The sequence below is a fragment of the Physeter macrocephalus genome, chromosome 2, assembly GCF_002837175.3.
Source record: "Physeter macrocephalus isolate SW-GA chromosome 2, ASM283717v5, whole genome shotgun sequence".
NCBI classification, from domain to species: domain Eukaryota; kingdom Metazoa; phylum Chordata; class Mammalia; order Artiodactyla; family Physeteridae; genus Physeter; species Physeter macrocephalus.
In genome coordinates, this window is record NC_041215.1 from 65,340,471 (window position 1) to 65,357,798 (window position 17,328).

The 17,328-nt window shown below is 48.3% G+C and overlaps 1 protein-coding gene across 5 annotated transcripts in view; it reads left to right on the forward strand.

The window, feature by feature from the left end:
* TANC1 (tetratricopeptide repeat, ankyrin repeat and coiled-coil containing 1) overlaps positions 1 to 17,328 on the forward strand; it is a 236,341-nt gene that overhangs the window by 186,510 nt on the left and 32,503 nt on the right. For all 5 annotated transcript variants that reach the window (XM_024122164.2, XM_055088026.1, XM_028478263.1 and 2 more), the window contains 3 exons: positions 4,414 to 4,522; positions 5,800 to 5,922; positions 15,711 to 15,947. In XM_024122164.2, the coding sequence (XP_023977932.1) occupies positions 4,414 to 4,522; positions 5,800 to 5,922; positions 15,711 to 15,947 (469 nt within the window). The remainder of the gene's footprint in view (positions 1 to 4,413; positions 4,523 to 5,799; positions 5,923 to 15,710; positions 15,948 to 17,328) is intronic.

Consider the following 17,328-nt stretch of genomic DNA (forward strand, 5'->3'; position numbering starts at 1 on the left):
CGCGTGCCCTGCATCGGCAGGCGGACTCTCAACCACTGCGCCACCAGGGAAGCCCCGAGTTGTGCTATTTAGTGGAAAGACAATACAGCATGAATAACTCAGGAAGGGTGATGGAAAATTCTCTCTGCTGCTAAACAAAAGCTTCCTTCCTTTCATTGCTAGAATTTTAGGACTCCTCAGTACATTTGGACGAAAGAGAAGCTCGGCAGTGCCCGGGCCATATTTCTCTGGTGATTCCCTTCTAGATCCCTGCCCCCTCGCACATGGGTCACCCGTGGGAGAGTGTGGCATTAGCTGCAGGGAATAGCCGGCTTCCTTCGAGCCTGTTCACAGCTCAGTTTCTTCACCAGAGGGTCTGTGGACTGTCTCGCATCCTCGGTGCTGCCACTCCCCACCAGCTCTTGAGCTTGTGGCATCTTGTCCCAGAGATCTGATGTGTCTGCGGGCCCAGAGGGGAGCACAGCCATCACGTCTGGCCTCCTCATTTTGTGTTCTGCACTACGTAACAGACTGGGATTTGGGGTCGGGAGGATTCAGGTTCAGAGCTCAGATGCCCCACTTACAAGATGGCGATGGGGCACCTGCATCCGGGGAGTCAGAGGTTCCACTGAGGCTTTGCAGCAGGGCCGGGCCAGGATGCAGGTCTCTTCACCGCCCAGGGGAGGAGACGGGTGGGAAGCCTGCCTGCCCTGTGGCATATGGTGCCAGTCAGGGTCAGAGACTGGGAACTTCGAGGTGTGAACACTCTCAGTAAGGGTGTGTTCATGTCCACCACCTCTGCCTGGCCCTGGCCTTGGCCAGCATCATTGCTGTCTTTCTTTTTTTTGGCTGCGTTGGGTCTTCATTGCTGAGCGCGGGCTACTCTTCGTTGCGGTGTGTGGGCTTCTCATGGCGGTGGCTTCTCTTGTTGGGGAGCACGAGCTCTAGGTGCGTGGGCTTCAGTAGTTGTGACACGTGGGCTCAGTAGTTGTGGCGCGCAGGCTCAGTAGTTGTGGCGCACGGACTTAGTTACTCCACGGCATGTGGGATCTTCCCAGACCAGGGCTCGAACCCGTGTCCCCTGCATTGGCAGGTGGATTCTTAACCACTGTGTCACCAGGGAAGTCCATCATTTCTGTCTTGAATGGCTTCTGCCCTCTGTGATTCAGAATTGCTCCCGGCCCCGTGTAAGAGGTCTGACAAGCTGCTAAACTGTCTGCTTTGGGCTGGACTGGACCTTGCATCAGATGCTGGGGCCAGAGATGAAATGAATACGCACTTGTGAGCCTCACACTCCCTTCCTTCCATGACTGTTGACTTAACATTGACACACTAGGTCTAGCTGCTCTTTTCATGTTGTGGATAAGGTGTTTTCTTAGGCAACACTGGGCTAAGAGTTTATTATCTTTTGAACCTACTTTGGGGCTATAAACTGTAAGTCCCAGGTTATTTAGCCAGACCGGAATAACTGGGTGAAATGTGTGCTGTGACATGTTTAGCCAAATCAGATCATTTTCTAGGAAGATAGTGAGGTGGAGGCCAGCCTTGCTGACATGAGATAGATGGGCCTGGCTTGGCCTGTGGGCAGAGTCAAGCAGAAGGAGATGCTGTATGTAGGTCATGCTGAGCTGTTAAGCTTCAGAAACTAGGAGTGGTGTTGCTCTTAGAGTGGGTAAGAAAGGCATGGGCGGCTTTGGATTTTAGCAGTTTGAGTTTACGGGGTTGGTGGTGAGGTTCTGAGGCAGGTGGGGTCTAAACGGTTGGAGGAGAGGTTGGAATTGCAGATCTGGCATCATTGGTGGAGAGGCAATGGTGGGAGGTAGTGAGGAAGTGCAGTGAGAAGAAAGGGAGCTCTGCACTTCTGGGACAAGGAGAAGGATTTCACGGAAGCAGGTGAGGGGAGTATGTGCTGCCCCGAAGTGAAGGAAGGTGAGGATGAAGGGGAAGCCACTGGCCTTTCACTGTGGGAGGAGGGTCCTAGATCCTTAGGAGATGCCTTCCATTGGGTTGTGAGGCGTGAACGAGGAGAGAACCCACGTCCTGGCATGGGACGTGGAAGGGTCGAGAGATTTCGGGTAGTTTGAGGGTGGGGAAGGGTACTGGTTTATGTTTTTAACAACACAGGGGATTGGGACGTTGTCGGAAGCATCACTGAGGCAGCGTGGGGAAACACAATCAAAGAAGAAGGAGAAATTGGAAACACAAGGGAACGGGGTCAGCTAGCCTCCTCTGTGCTCCCGTTGAGTCCGTTCACAGTGCCGTTCCAGCTGGATGTTGTCTTGTTTACGTGTCTCCAGTCCAGTTGCTGGGACGTCCTCAGGGCAAGGACCTCGCGCTGTTCCCCGTGGGGTCCCCATTCTTAAGCCGTGATTCTGGATACGGGGGGATGTTAACGCACAAATGAATGAGTGAGAAATCGGGTTACGCTGATGAAGAGCGTAACAGGCACTCAGGTTGCATAGACTGTGGTCAGATTCTGCTCAGTTGTTACCACCTGTTTGATCTCGGGCACATCATTTACTTGTCCAGGCCTCTGTTTCCCCATGCAAACAAATTGGGGATCATAAGACATAGTGATTCACAGGGTCGAACAAGCTAATGAAATAATTTAGTTAACCTTCTGCATCTGGTACGTAGTAAAAACTTGATGTGTTTAAGCTTCAGAAAATGAACAGACTCGTGAGTGCAGGTATACTTAGAAGGGGGCACACGATCCCAGGGCCAGGAAAGAAGGACGTCAAGGTAGATGGGACGTAGAGGAGTGCAGGTGCCCAGTGACTGCCTGGTGAATTGTCTCCTCAGGGAGGTGGGAAGCCACGTGCTTAGCTGAGAGCACTGGACACCTTAGGCCCAGCCACTGAGGGCTGCGTGGTCGTCACCCACAAGGGCCAGCCAGCCACAGTGCTTGTGGTGGACGCAGATGGCACGGCCACAGAGCCGGCAGACTGGGAGACTGAGGATGGCTGAGCCCATGGGTGGGAGAGTGGCCCTGACTAGAGTGATGTGGGACTAGCCCATGGATAGGGACCAGGGAGGGCATGGAGCGCTGGAAGGTGGCAGAGAGTGTTTTCCACGGGAGCAAGGGAGGCTCTCATCTGAGAGGGGAAATCGAAGCTTGAGGTCTGGGAGGTAGCGTGTGTGAGGGAGCACAGGGTATGTGCTCTAGACCCTGACAGGACGCGAGGCAGGACACTCAGTGGCAGTGTGGTCTTAAATGTCATGCCTTCCCCTGCAGGATAAAAAGCAATCTCGTGGTTTCCACCTGCCCTGATTTCCTTGTCTGTAACATGATTTATTCTTGATTTGAGAAACAGGCAAGCATCTGGATAGATAAATATGATTTAAACGATGAATGCTTTTAATCCTCTAGATCAGCGACTACTAGAAAACACATTTAGAAGAATGCTTTTCTTTTTCACAGTTTATCTTTTCCTCCACAACTAGCTGCTTTTCCTCAGCAAAACAGCACTTCAAAGTTTGTCAGGTTAATAGAAATAAGAATAATTCACCCTGCACAGAGGTCACTGCTGTGACCTTGGAGTAAGCAGCCCTTAGCATCTTTTCCAAACAGATTGGCTCAGACAAAGGCATGGAGTCCACAGGAGACAGAATGAGTCCTACAGATGTAGAGGGGAAAATGGGTAGGATGGCTCCTTCATGAGAGGGTTAGTTGGGGGATTAATTGGTGGTGTCAGTTGAATGTCTACCCTGTGCCCAGACGCAGCAAACCTACTCATACAGCCTAGCTTTTTTACCCCTACAAGGAAGGATCTGTGTTCCATTCAAGCCTAGAATTCTAGGTGTTTCTGATCATGAGCTGTTGCTGTACATGGCTTGGTTTTTCTTTCCCTTCCATTGTAAGGCCTTGTCCTTTGGCCCAGGTCTGTCCCCAGTGGTGATTGTACTGAGGGGAGGCCTGAATGTCAGGTCCAGTGATGGTTCTGTTCCATTTGTCCACTTGCACAGCTGTCCTTCGTCCATCCGTCCATCCATCCAAGAAGTGCGTATTTGCGTTCTTACTGAGTCTTGGGCATTTGCTAGGTTTTGAGTCTGTAGCTGTGACTTAGACAAGACCCTTAGTCACATGGAGTTTACATTTTTGTGACAGACATAAATCAACAAATAAACTGATGAGAAAGTGATGGAGGATGAACAGGGGGCGGGTGGTTCCATCGACAAAGACCTGCCCTGTCCACAGGCTTCTCTCTGAGTCACTCCACAGATAGAGGAAACCTGAGAAAGCCCTTAAAATGACTCGAGGAATAAACAGCATTGACCATCTTCTGTGAAGAAGCAGCTTTCCACCCGTTTTGTTTGGTGATGCTGAAGCACCAGGAGAACAGTTCGGGGGTCGAGGGGCGATGTTTGCCGCAAGGGCCTGCAGAGAGATGGACTCGGGTCTTTGGTTACCAACCTGTGTGTTTCTCGTCCTAGGAACGGGCATGCTCTCCTGGCATTCATGTTCTCGAGACAGGAGGGCAAGCTGAACCGCCAGCAGACCATGGAGCTTGGCCATCACATCCTGAAGGCACACATTTTCAAGGTGAGACCCACACCACTGCAGGGAGCAGCCCTCCATGAGCCTCATTCCCAGCACAGCCCCCTCCCTAAAAGGAACTGTTGTTCTCACTCAAGTGTGAGAACACAATCCCGCTATGATTAAATTTTACTTTTTCCCTCTCTAAATCTTTCTTTTCACTTAAAGCTTCCCCTTCATTCATTCCCTTTGTTTCCTTGTTACTTAGTTGTTGAAGAACCAGATTTCGTGACCTGTGTAGTTTCATACCACCTGGATTTTCTGATTGTGTCCTTATTTCTTGTGGCCTACGTTAACATGTTCCTCCTTCCTCTGGATTTTTTTATCATTTGGTATTTATATCGAGCGACTTAATCAGGTTCAGGTTTGATCCCCACCCCCTCTGCCCCACCGGGTGTCACAATTACTTTATATAGGTAAACCTTGTTTTATTGTACTTTGCTTTATTGTGCTTTGCAAATTTTTTTTTTTGTTTGTTTTAACAAATTGAAGGTCTGTGGCAAACCTGCGTTGAGCTAGACTTTCAGGACCATTTTTCCAACAGCATTTGCTTCCTTCATGTCTCTGTGTCACATTTTGGAAATTCTTGCAATATTTCAAACGTTTTCATTATTACTTGTGGTGGTGATATGTGATCAGTGATCTTTGATGTTACTACTATGACTTACTGAAGTCTCAGATGATGGTTAGTATTTTTTAGCAATAAAGTATTTTTAAATTAAGGTATGCACATTTTTTTGGACAATGCTATTGCACACTGAATAGACTACAGTGTTGTGTAAACATAACTTTCATGTGCACCAGGAAACCAAAAAAATTGCGTGACTCGGTTTATTGCTGTGGTCTGGAACCAGACCCACAGTATCTTCAAGGTCTGCCTGTTAAACTGCTCTGTAAGTCTGTATAAGGTTTCTAGTGTCAGGATGCGTAGCATGTGTGCTTGGTGTGATGCCATTGGCCACGATTGGTCTCGTCCTTCATTAGGGGTTCCAGATGGTGATATTCTAACATTTATTCTTCCTTTAATAGATTGGAGAACCTCTGTAAAGAGAAACTTTCTTCTCATCTACCCCCCCTTTCCCTAGGCATACAGTTGATGTAGGCTAGTTCCTCAACCCTTGGCTTTAGGGCAGGAAGGCTCACAGGTTCAGGCCTTTTCTGTGTGCACAGCTTTTGCCCCGCGTTCAGCAGGGACCTGCGCCCTCCCGGGCACACCCGCTTTCAAACCCACACTGCAGGTGGGAAAGGAGACCTTGAAGCTGATCTGTCGCTGTTGCTTCCAGGGCCTCAGCAAGAAGACTGGAATCTCTTCAAGCCATCTGCAAGCCCTGTGGATTGGATACAGCACCGAGGGGCTGTCTGCCGCCCTGGCCTCCCTCAGGAATCTCTACACTCCCAATGTGAAGGTAAGTGACCCTCTGCCAGGAGGGCCAGAGCCCCCTGCCCCCCTGGCCTCTGTTGCTCCAACAGTCCTGCTCTCCCCAACACTGGCTGGTAGCCAGAGAAGGCTGGGACGCTACTACTAAAGATGCTGTTTCCCGATGGAAAGCACACAGACTTGAATGCTCTGTTGCCGGTTCTCCTCTACAAGTTTAGCTTTCACTGGGGCAGGAAGATGTGGGTGGTCAGGGGCTGCTATGTGAGCATGTGGTGACTGTTTCAGAGTGGATGAGATACGGGAAGCAATTCACAAAGGAAACCAAAGGTCAGAGATCCAGAGAAAATGGACTTTTAAGGTGTCCTGGTTTCGAATCTGGACTATCTCTTTATGATTTGTAGGAAACTAAGCACTGATGAGTAACGCAAAGTGGTGGGCACACAGAGGGAAACTGTTACTAAAGGTTTTGTGCACATGTGTATTCATGACCACGGAAAGTGTATCGGGGGCTGCCCGCTGCTGAGCCAAGAGCTTCCTCACTCTTGGTCAGTGGCTATCGTGTCACAATATTCTGCTGAGCTTTTTTTTTTTTTTTTTTTTTTTAATAAATTTATTTTATTTATTTTTGGCTGCATTGGGTCTTCGTTGCTGCACGCGGGCTTTCTCTGGTTGTGGCGAGCGGGGGCTACTCTTCGTTGTGGTGCGCGGGCTTCTCATGGCGGTGGCTTCTCTTGTTGAGGAGCACGGGCTCTAGGCGCACAAGCTTCAGTAGTTGTGGCTCGCGGGCTCTAGAGCGCAGCCTCAGTAGTTGTGGCGCACGGGCTTAGTTGCTCCGCGGCATGTGGGATCTTCCCGGGCCAGGGCTCGAACCCGTGTCCCCTGCATTGGCAGGAGAATTCTTAACCACTGTGCCACCAGGGAAGCCCTCTGCTGAGCTTTTTAGGATAGATTTTCCCTCCTCATTTAGTGCAGTCTAAGAATCTGCAGCACACAGAGGCCGAGTGTCTGTTAAGGCAACAAAGAGGAGTTAACTCCCACAGAGTATGGAAATTACTGTCTCATATCAGTTTACCACCATCTTTCCCAGAGCAAAGTAAGATGAGATCGTAAGTGTCTTCACATTTTATATTTCTCACCTGTTTGACGCATCTGCTGGACTCCAGGCCTTTCAGCCCCAGGCCCTGACGTGCCCGGCTGCCTTCAAAAGCTCTGACATCGTTTCCCAAGGAGTCACGTTCTCCCCTTCAGTCACCTCCATGAGAACAGTCATACCTGTTCTCTCCTTTAGTAGCACAAAGGTGCCCTGACATGGTCGCAGTGTGGTCAAGGGGAGCCCTGGAAGTTTCTAGGAATCTGTCTTCTACTTCTCCTCACTTTGGTTCATCAAACCCACCTGGGAAGGGGGCCACATGGCCCAGAGATGGTACCGTGGAGGACACTTGGGGGCCACTCCCGGGGGACTTCTGTGCCTCTCCTGCCCTGCTGTCAGTACGTCCCACCCTCAGCACCTACACCGTGGGTGTGTGTCTGGGGATCAGGGCCTTACAGAGCATTTCCTGTGTCTGGTGATGTGAACTCTCCTCCCTCTTCTCCCTTCCTTGCCTTCCTGGTGTATAGTGGTCCCTCGGATCAGTTCCAGGACCTCCCACAGATACCAAAATCCAAGGATGCTCAAGTCCCATATATAAAATGGCACAGTATTTGAATATAACCTGCGCACATCCTCCCGTATACTTTATTTTTTTTGGCCACGCCTTGCGACATGTGGGATCTTAGTTGCTTGACCAGAGATCGAACCCGTGCACCCTGTGGTGGAAGTGCAGAGCGTTAACCACTGGACTGCTGGGAAAGTGCCATTTTCGCCCCCCTCCAGTATACTTTAAATCATCTCTAGAGTACTTGTGATACCTAACACAATGTAAAGGCTATGTAAATAGTTGCTGGCACACAGAAAATTCAAGTTTTGCTTTTTGGAGCTTTGTGGAAATTTTTGTTTTTGAATATTTTCAGTCTGCTGTTGGTTGAATCCACAGATGCAGAACCTACTGATACAGAGGGCAGGCTGTATTTGTTTTCTTTCGCTTTTTTTTTTTTTCAACTGAAATATAATTGACAGATAACATTACATCTCAGATGTACAACCTAACGATGTGTTATTTCTTTGGATTGTGAAATGATTACCACAAAAGGTCTAGTTAACAGCTATCAGCACATATGGTTATAAATTTTTTCTTGCGATGAAAACTTAAGATCTGCTCTCTTAGCAGCTTTGAAATATATACTACAGTGTTATTAACTGTAGTCCCTGTGGTGTACATTACATATCCGCCTGCTGGTGTGTAGAAGGGAGGAGCCTGGGTGTCAGGAAGGACCTAGCGGTGCTCTGACCCTGGGGCAGCTCACCCACAGCCCTGCTGCCCAGTGCAGAGCTTGGGTGTTGGTTAGAGAAAGGCCACCACCCCCTGGTGGGTTCGGACAGGTCTTTTGCAAATAGAAAAGTGCAGGTGGGCTCAGCACCGTTGGGGTTCCAGGCTTGATGGGTAGCGGGCACATTGGGTTTCAGCCTGGCTCACCCCTGGGTGGGGTGCCTGGGAGTAGAGCAGCCCCAGGGAGCCGCTCCTGGGAACCTTGTGCTCAGCCCTGCTCCTTTGGACATTTCCACTCACTCTGCAGACGGCTAGGCTTGAGGGCCTGTGTCCCGACTGAAGCTACGTGCAGGTTTCATGGGGTGAGGACAGGGAAGCCGCTTTTATAGTTAAGGAGCACTAGCTCTAAGCTGCTGCTCGGGGTCAAAGTGAGCACTTCCTTTCTATAAATTTATTTATTTTTATTTTTGGCTGTGTTGGGTCTTCGTTTCCGTGCGAGGGCTTTCTCTAGCTGTGGCGAGCGGGGGCCCCTCTTCACAGGTCTTTTGCAAATAGAAAAGTGCAGGTGGGCTCAGCACCGTTGGGGTTCCAGGCTTGATGGGTAGCGGGCACATTGGGTTTCAGCCTGGCTCACCCCTGGGTGGGGTGCCTGGGAGTAGAGCAGCCCCAGGGAGCCGCTCCTGGGAACCTTGTGCTCAGCCCTGCTCCTTTGGACATTTCCACTCACTCTGCAGACGGCTAGGCTTGAGGGCCTGTGTCCCGACTGAAGCTACGTGCAGGTTTCATGGGGTGAGGACAGGGAAGCCGCTTTTATAGTTAAGGAGCACTAGCTCTAAGCTGCTGCTCGGGGTCAAAGTGAGCACTTCCTTTCTATAAATTTATTTATTTTTATTTTTGGCTGTGTTGGGTCTTCGTTTCCGTGCGAGGGCTTTCTCTAGCTGTGGCGAGCGGGGGCCCCTCTTCATCGCGGTGCGCGGGCCGCTCACTATCGCGGCCTCTCTTGTCACGGAGCACAGGCTCCAGACGCGCAGGCTCCGTAGTTGTGGCTCACGGGCCCAGTTGTTGTGGCTCACGGGCCCAGTTGCTCCGCGGCATGTGGCATCTTCCCAGGCCAGGGCTCGAACCTGTGTCCCCTGCATTGGCAGGCAGATTCTCAACCACTGCGCCACCAGGGAAGCCCCACTTCCTTTCTAGATAGCGTTACTCTGCAAAAGGTAGAGAACACGCCGAGCGTAGACTTCACGTGATGAAGGAATTGTATTTAGAATTTTTGATTTACTTTTTATAGAAATTGGAATTGAGTTTACTGTAATAACACTGTTTCATCTTTCACGTCAGTTAAAAGTATATCTTTTGGCTTCTCCATAATTAATAAAATTCTGCAATGATGGCAAGGAAGAAAGAAAGAAAAATTAAAATGGCAGTATCTGTTTTCACCATTTGAATGAATTATGGGCCCCAAAGTTATTTTAATGTGGAGAAAAGTAAATGGGAAACATCATACTCTGTTCAATACGAGTTTTTAAGACAGTAAATTAAAAGGGACAGTGTAATAATGTAATGAGCTTGACCCTCCTGGGATTATAAACTTTCCTTTTTAACATATTTGCAATTTTAAGAGTTATTCATCTTTACTTTGTTTTATAGAACTCCAGTGTCACCCACCTCTATGCTATCCCCCAAATTGTTTAACTTGGTTACCGAATTTTAAGGCATTCCATTATCCTTCTGTTTCTTTTATCTTTCAAGAGAAAAGAAAGGGGGGAGCGTTTCACAGAATCATGAACAAATTACGGTAATTGAAAATTATGCATGCAATTAAGGAATTTTTTTAGAGAGTATTAAATGTCATTACAGGAAGGGATGTCATTTTGAGCAATAATTGCAGTTTGCTACTCTGGTCAATTACAGCAACTTGCTCCCGAATTTTAATTTTAGTGGCATGCCTGTGATTTCTAACAATGTGATCTCCCATTGCCAGGCCAGGCTCATGCCAGCCCGGGCCCTGGCTGACCCACTGGGGTGCTTGCCGCCAGTGCCTTCAGGCTCCCGTCCGGCTGGTTGTTTTGCCCACATAGTCCCATGGGACCAGCTGCCAGCCACAGGCTCCCGAAGGCTGTGCGCTCAAGAGAATTAAGGTTGTGATTCTTCTCTCAGCTGGAGCTGGAGCTGGGGGCGCGGGGGAGGAGACAGGAGCTGGGCATGGACTTTGGCCTAACTTCCCTGGCTCAGAGGATCCAGTCGTATTCTGCATAACTGCTAGGCAGCACACATTTACACCGGTTGTATTGATGAGAACCTCCAACATACTTAATGAGAAAACTGAGCTTCCCACCTCACGACCCTGCTGGACAGTGCCTCTTCTGCTCCTCAGGATCACATCATTTTTGCCTACCCACCAGCCCCCTTTTTATTTTCTTGTATTCATCAAATCCAGAAGTATATAGGTAATATTGCCATTTCCAGGTGTTAATCCAGGGAGAGCTTCGTGGTGGTGATGACCAGACGATTTCCATGCGATTGGGAGAAAATGTACAGGAAGAACCACTTAAAACCCCTTCCTCGAAGGCGGAGTAATCTTAGCCAGAGCTGCTGCTTCGGCTGCTGGACTGCTCTGTGATACTAATTAGCACTGTGCCCAGGGCTAATGTGTGGCTTACCTGCTCTGAGCCTCGGTTTTCTCACGTGTAAAATGAAGGTAACAAAATAACCTGCATCATAGAGTGATGGGAGACCTCATTGAGATGTTAGAGCTCTTGGGAGAATACTTGGCATTTATTTTATGGTCAAGTGAGTCATTTTTATTTGTATTTCACCTTCTTTCTGGAAACTGAGATTCTACTGTAAGCACCTGAGAACTTGTGAGTGTGCAGGCTGGTGGTGGTGAAGGGGAGCTGCCCATCATGAGGCATTAATGGGTCCACACCTGCCCTCAAATAAGCATGAGGTCTCCCTGTTGCTCTGTGCTGGTGAGCAGCCCAGGGGGGCCAGGCCCTCCGGGTCGCCAGGTTCCTGGGCCAGAGCGCCCTCCTGTGCCTTCCAGAGGTCAGGGACTAGGGCCCTTGTCTCTTCTAAAGATTCCATCAAAGGTGATTGTAACAATAACAAGTAATATTTATTTAGCACTTACAGGCTGCCGAGGGCTGTGCTAAGTGCTTTGTGTGTATGGCACGTTCACTTTTAATCTTCACAACAACCCAAGGAGGTGAAACTTTTTATCTCCACCTTTCGGGTGAGGGCAGTGATAGGGTGACGCAAATCCCACAGCGGGAAGGGTGCCTGCCGCCGAGCAAGCCCATGCTCCTTCCACAGGTGTGCTCTGCACCTGACATGTTTACAGCCATGGCTGCCAGCTGGAACCACTCGGGAGCCCTGGGCCCTAGCCAAGTCAGAATCTCCAAGGGTGGGGCTGGGGCTTTGGAAACTTGCAAGCTCCCAGGTGATTTCACTGTGCAGCGAGGTTAAGAAACATGGGTTCGGGGTAGATCCACAGACTGACTGGGGGGTAAGTGGTAAAAAAATACCCGCAGCGTTGCACCAACAAAGGAAATGCCTTTCTGAAGAAGCAGATAGAGAACTGATAACAAATACCTTTAGGAAAGCTCTGCCCCTAAGCACATACCTTCCATACGACTTTTCTTATAGAGTATTCAGGAAGACGGCACTGAAACAACACCTTCCAGCATTCTTAGGAAAGAGTTTCTGTCCAGGAGAAACATGGGGTGGTGTACTGTCATTTTCTTAGGAGGCACTTGAATCACGGAGAGGTTGAGTAATTTTCTGAAAATCACACAGCAAGTTAGTTAAGGGGCTGATTGGGAGCTCAGACTATTTAATTAATTCATCATCTTTTTCTCTTAGGCTCATGAATCTGAAGAGGGAATGGGATTGGTGGGAGAGGGGAGAGAGAGGGTAACTGGCTGTCAAAGTCACCCTGGGAATTTACAAACAATTCCTGCCTGTCCTTTGGTGACCAGAGTCCGATGTGCCCCTCAGTGATGTTATGTGTGCTTTGAAAAAGCTGCTGGGGTTCTTCTGTAATTCCTCCTGCCTAAGAACTGATGTCCTAGGCCTTGATAAAATCCCCAGCTGTGTCGGCAGCACTGTCTTATTCCTGCTATACTGTTGGCGGTTACTCAGAGGAAAATAATTTTCTCAAAAACCCTTACTTTTGCTGAGCACTTACACTTTTAAAATGCTTTCAAATCCTATTTGAGCCTGTGCTGTTTTTAAGAGCAAACCTACGTAGGGTGGTAGAGCAAGCTTGGCAGGGATGAGTTTGCCCGAGGTTGAGTGTCGCATGTCGCATGTCACTGTTGGGACAGGGACAGCTCTCCTGATTTCTCCTCCCTGTTTTTTCAGCCCTTCCATCCTCACGTGCTGGTTTGTTGCAGGAGGCTGGATTGGTGCTGACCCAGGTGGGGTTGAAAGATGGTCCCCCTGATTGGGTGAATGACGAGGCAGGTGTTGGTCACTTGGGTACAAGCCGTTCTTCCTTCCTTTTTTTTTTTTAACTGTGATTTACAATGTTGTGTTAGTTTCAGGTGTACAGCAAAGTGATTCAGTTATATATATATATATATATATATATATATATATATAAATAATCTTTTAGATTCTTCTCCCTTATAGGTTATTACAAAATATTGTGTTGTTCCCTGTGCTATACAGTAGGACCTTGTTGATTATTTTATATATGGTAGTGTATATGTGTTAATCTCAAACTCCTAATTTATCCCTCCCCCCAACTTCAAGCGGTCCTTCTTTAAATGTAAGTGATGGTCCTAATGGCAGGAAGGAACTGACTCGTGGGCCATCCTCACCCATAAAGGGGCTTTGTTTACCTCTCTACTCTGTGAACTTTTGTGTCTTAGAACCAGTATCTTGTGCCGCGGGCTGAGCCGGGAAATGGAGTGTGCAGAGTAGACGGCCACGCACGGGGTCGGCCTGTGTGTGTGTGTGTGTGTGTGTGTGTGTGTGTGTGTGTGTGTTGGGGGGGCGCGTGCAGGGGGAGGGCTGGGAGCATTCTGTATAGGATGGGGGGACTTCTCCCTGGTGTCCTGGCATTGAAGCAGGGACCCATAGGAAGTGATCCTTTGTCATCTGTAGCTGTGGAAAGGGTATTTATTCCTGGCAGAGGGAACTCTACGAGAAAGAGGGAAAGACCAGGAGGCCAGGGCCTGCTTGCCATTGTATAGGACAAGCATTAGACCCTAGCATGGTCACGGTGCGGGGAAGCGAGGGTAAGGGTGCTGGGAGACGAGGTCAGAGAAGGAGCTGAAGGGCGGGGTCACCCGGGATTCAAGCGTCAGTGGCAACCCAGACCGCTTCAGGTTTTACACTTTGGGTTCTAACCTGTCTGTATGCTGTCTCACTCTTCTGAGGTGTGGTATCACCACCAGAATAATAATTTCTATCACTTTGTAAATATTCTGTCAGCTACTCTTGTGGACGCCATATCATTGAAATACCTTGAATTTTGTGTGTTTTGTCATCTTTCTGTATCTTTTAATGATCCCATGTGGCTCCGGTCAAATAAGAGACCCAGTGTGTGTGGTTTTCACGCCTAATAGGCAGCCCAGAGGTGGCCAGGGTCTGTCGGGAGTGATTGATGTCGATCCGGGACCATTGAAGGGAACTGTTAGAAGAAACGCGGTGGGCATCTAAATAGGTGTTTAAAGGAGTGTCATTTTTCCAATGACCTGGAGATTTGAAGAAGATATTAGTATAGCTAAAATTTGCATAAGGTATTCTGTGATTTTATTTTAAAACCTACAGATAACAAACTTCCCTTGATAGCTGGGTCCAAGGAGTTAAGTGGGTGGTGGATGTAGTAATTAGTAGAAAAAGCCAATGATTTTCTATGAGTCTTGTGCTGCTGACAACCCCAAGCATGTGAACATTTTCACGTGTTCTGCTTTTTCTTGAAGGTACAATTCCTTGTAAAGAAAAGGGAGTATTTGCTTTCACTTCTGGCTTTATTATCTCACTGTTAATTATTTAATCCTGTGATGATTATTTCATTGCCCCCCAAAATGAATTTTCTCTTTTTATTTGGATCAAACAGTGGTTTTCAAAGTGTGGTCCCCAGGGGCTTCCCTGGCGGCTCAGTGGTTAGGAATCCCCCTGCCAACGCAGGGGACACGGGTTCGAGCCCTGGTCCAGGAAGATCCCACATGCCGTGGAGCAACTAAGCCCGTGAGCCACAACTACTGAGCCTGTGCTCCGCAAGAAGAGAAGCTACCGCAATGAGAAACACGCGCACCACAACAAAGAGTAGCCCCTGCTCGCCGCAACTAGAGAAAGCCCCTTCCCAGCAATGACGACCCAATGCAGCCAAAAATAAATAAAATTAATTTTTTAAAAAAAAGTGTGGTCCCCAGACCAACAGCGTCAGTATCACCTGGGGGGACTTCATTAAAAAGGCACATTCTCGGGCTTCCCTGGTGGTGCAGTGGTTGAGAGTCCGCCTGCCGATGCAGGGGACACGGGTTCGTGCCCCGGTCCGGGAGGATCCCACATGCCGCGGAGCGGCTGGGCCCGTGAGCCATGGCCGCTGAGCCTGCGCGTCCGGAGCCTGTGCTCCGCGATGGGAGAGGCCACAACAGTGAGAGGCCTGCGTACCGCGAAAAAAAAAAAAAAAGGCACATTCTCAGGCCCTACCCCAGGCCTACTGAATACAGAGGTCTGATTCCAGAGAATGTGCATTTCTAAATTTTTAACTGTGATTTAAAAAAACATAAAATAAAAAGTACCATCTTAACTATTTTTAAGGACAGAATTCAGTAGTGTTAAATATTTTCACATTATTATACAGTAGGTCTCCAGAATAAAACTAAATCTCCATACCTATTAAACAATTGTCGTTTCCCCCTTTTCCCAGCCCCTGGCAGCCACCATTTTACTTTCTGTCTCTATGAATTTGACTACTTTATGTCCCTCGTATAAGTGGAATCATATAGTATTTGTCTCTTTGTGGCTGGCTTAGTTCACTTAGCCTCGTGTTCTCAAGGTTCATCTATGCTGTGGCATGTAACAGGATTTCCGTCCTTTTAAAGGCTGAGGGATTTTCCACTGTATATATTTACATATCACTTTTTTCCATTCATCTGTTGACCTTTTAGTTCACCTGCATCTCTTGGCTATTGTGAATAGTGCTTCCGTAACACAGCGGTGCAGATACCAAGATCCTGATTTCATTTCCTTTGGATATGTACCCAGAGTGGGATTGCTGGATCTTAAGAAACCTCCACGCTGTTTTCTGTGGCAGCTATGCCATTTTACATTCCCACCGGCAAGAATGTCCGTTTTCAGTGCACATGCAGGTCATACTGGTGCACACTCAAGTGTGAGGAACCACTGGATCAAGAATACCACCCTTCTCCACAGATGTTGTTGTGACTGACATCTACGTGAGAAATTAATCTTGTTGGGGGACATTCTCCAACAGGTGAGCCGTCTCCTAATTTTGGGAGGGGCCAACGTGAACTACAGGACCGAAGTGTTAAATAACGCCCCGATCCTGTGCGTCCAGTCTCACCTCGGCCACGAGGAGATGGTCACCCTGCTCCTGGAATTTGGCGCCTGCCTGGACGGCACGTCGGAGAACGGCATGACTGCCCTCTGCTACGCGGCCGCTGCCGGCCACACGAAGCTGGTGTGTCTGCTGGCCAAGAAGGGGGCGAGGGTAAGCAGCAGCCTTCTCCAGCGGGGGAGGCAGGGGCGAAGGTGGGAGGGGTCTTCCATTGCTTGTAGAATTCTCATTTTCTGGGGCAAGCTCCCTTTGGTCTCTGCTTTGTCAAATTGCAGTGAACAGAAATCACCACATAAACAGAAAAGGTGGAGCTACAGGCTCCAGACAGTGTGTGATGTATGTAGCCTGTTGTGGGTGTGGGTGTCACCTCCGAGAAAGAGAGGGGCCGTGTGTTTTGTTCAAAGCTCTTACTCTGCTTAATCCTGCCCAAGGGGAGGCTCCCGACCACCTGCAGCCTGAGTAAGGCCATCCTTTCAAAAGCCTGCAAGTGTTGCCCTGGAACTTATCACAGAATTTAACACAGCACTGGATTGGTTGAAAAGATATAAATGTTTGATTTTTTTTCTCCTTTCTTCTTATTCCATTTCATGTCTTTTTTAAAAAAAAAAAAACAAAAACAATAAAATGAGTTCTATGGGTCTTGGAAGGTATGTGCTTAAGCATATGGTTGCAGGGACACTAGAAGGCCCCAAATCCTCATTTCTCCAGCTGCCAGCTGGGACGTTGGGCAAGTTGTTGAGCCTGTGTGCCTCAGGCTTCTCATCCGTAAAATAGGCATCACAACAGGACCTACCACAGGGCTGTTGTGTGAGCATAAGTAAATCAATATATTAACAATATATATTGACTTATTGATAACAATATTAACAATACAAAGTAAACGATATATTGTTAATGGGTTACTTGAGGACTATCAATGTTAAGAGATTAAATGAGAACAGTGCCAAGTTCACAGTACACTCTGTTTAGGTTTATTATAAGCACTTCATTGGGGAAAGGAGAAGGTACTTTTGAACAACAATAGAAGTAAATCACTGACATCTGTCTTTCTTCTTTATAGTTAGGATCTTTAAAGTTCAACGAAAAGACATTAGGCTTATAGTAACTATGGGAGTCTTTTGGTTTTTTCTCTCAAAAATAAAGCATTTGGGACAGGTCACCCTTAGCTCATGGAAGAAGGGAAATGTTGCTGTTAAGCCTTCCCAGTGGGTTCATTACTGCTCATCACCACACCTCCATTTCCACTTCCACATCGTGGCTGGGCTTTATCCAGAGGCTAGCTGAAGCTCTGTAGGAGGGGATGGGTTGTGTAGTGGCTCTTACAAAGCCTCTGGGTTGAGGTGTAGAGCATCCTCAGAATTTGCAAGCAAGGCTGGACCCTGAATCCTCTTCCAGCCCAATATTTCCAGGTTTAGACAGGGAATGATGTGTTGTCTGCTGCCTCTTGCACCATTAGGGGGTATGCATCACTTGGGTACTCCCCATTTGTGGCTAGCTGGCCTTCCTGGCTTTGCGACCACACTTGGCCTGCTGA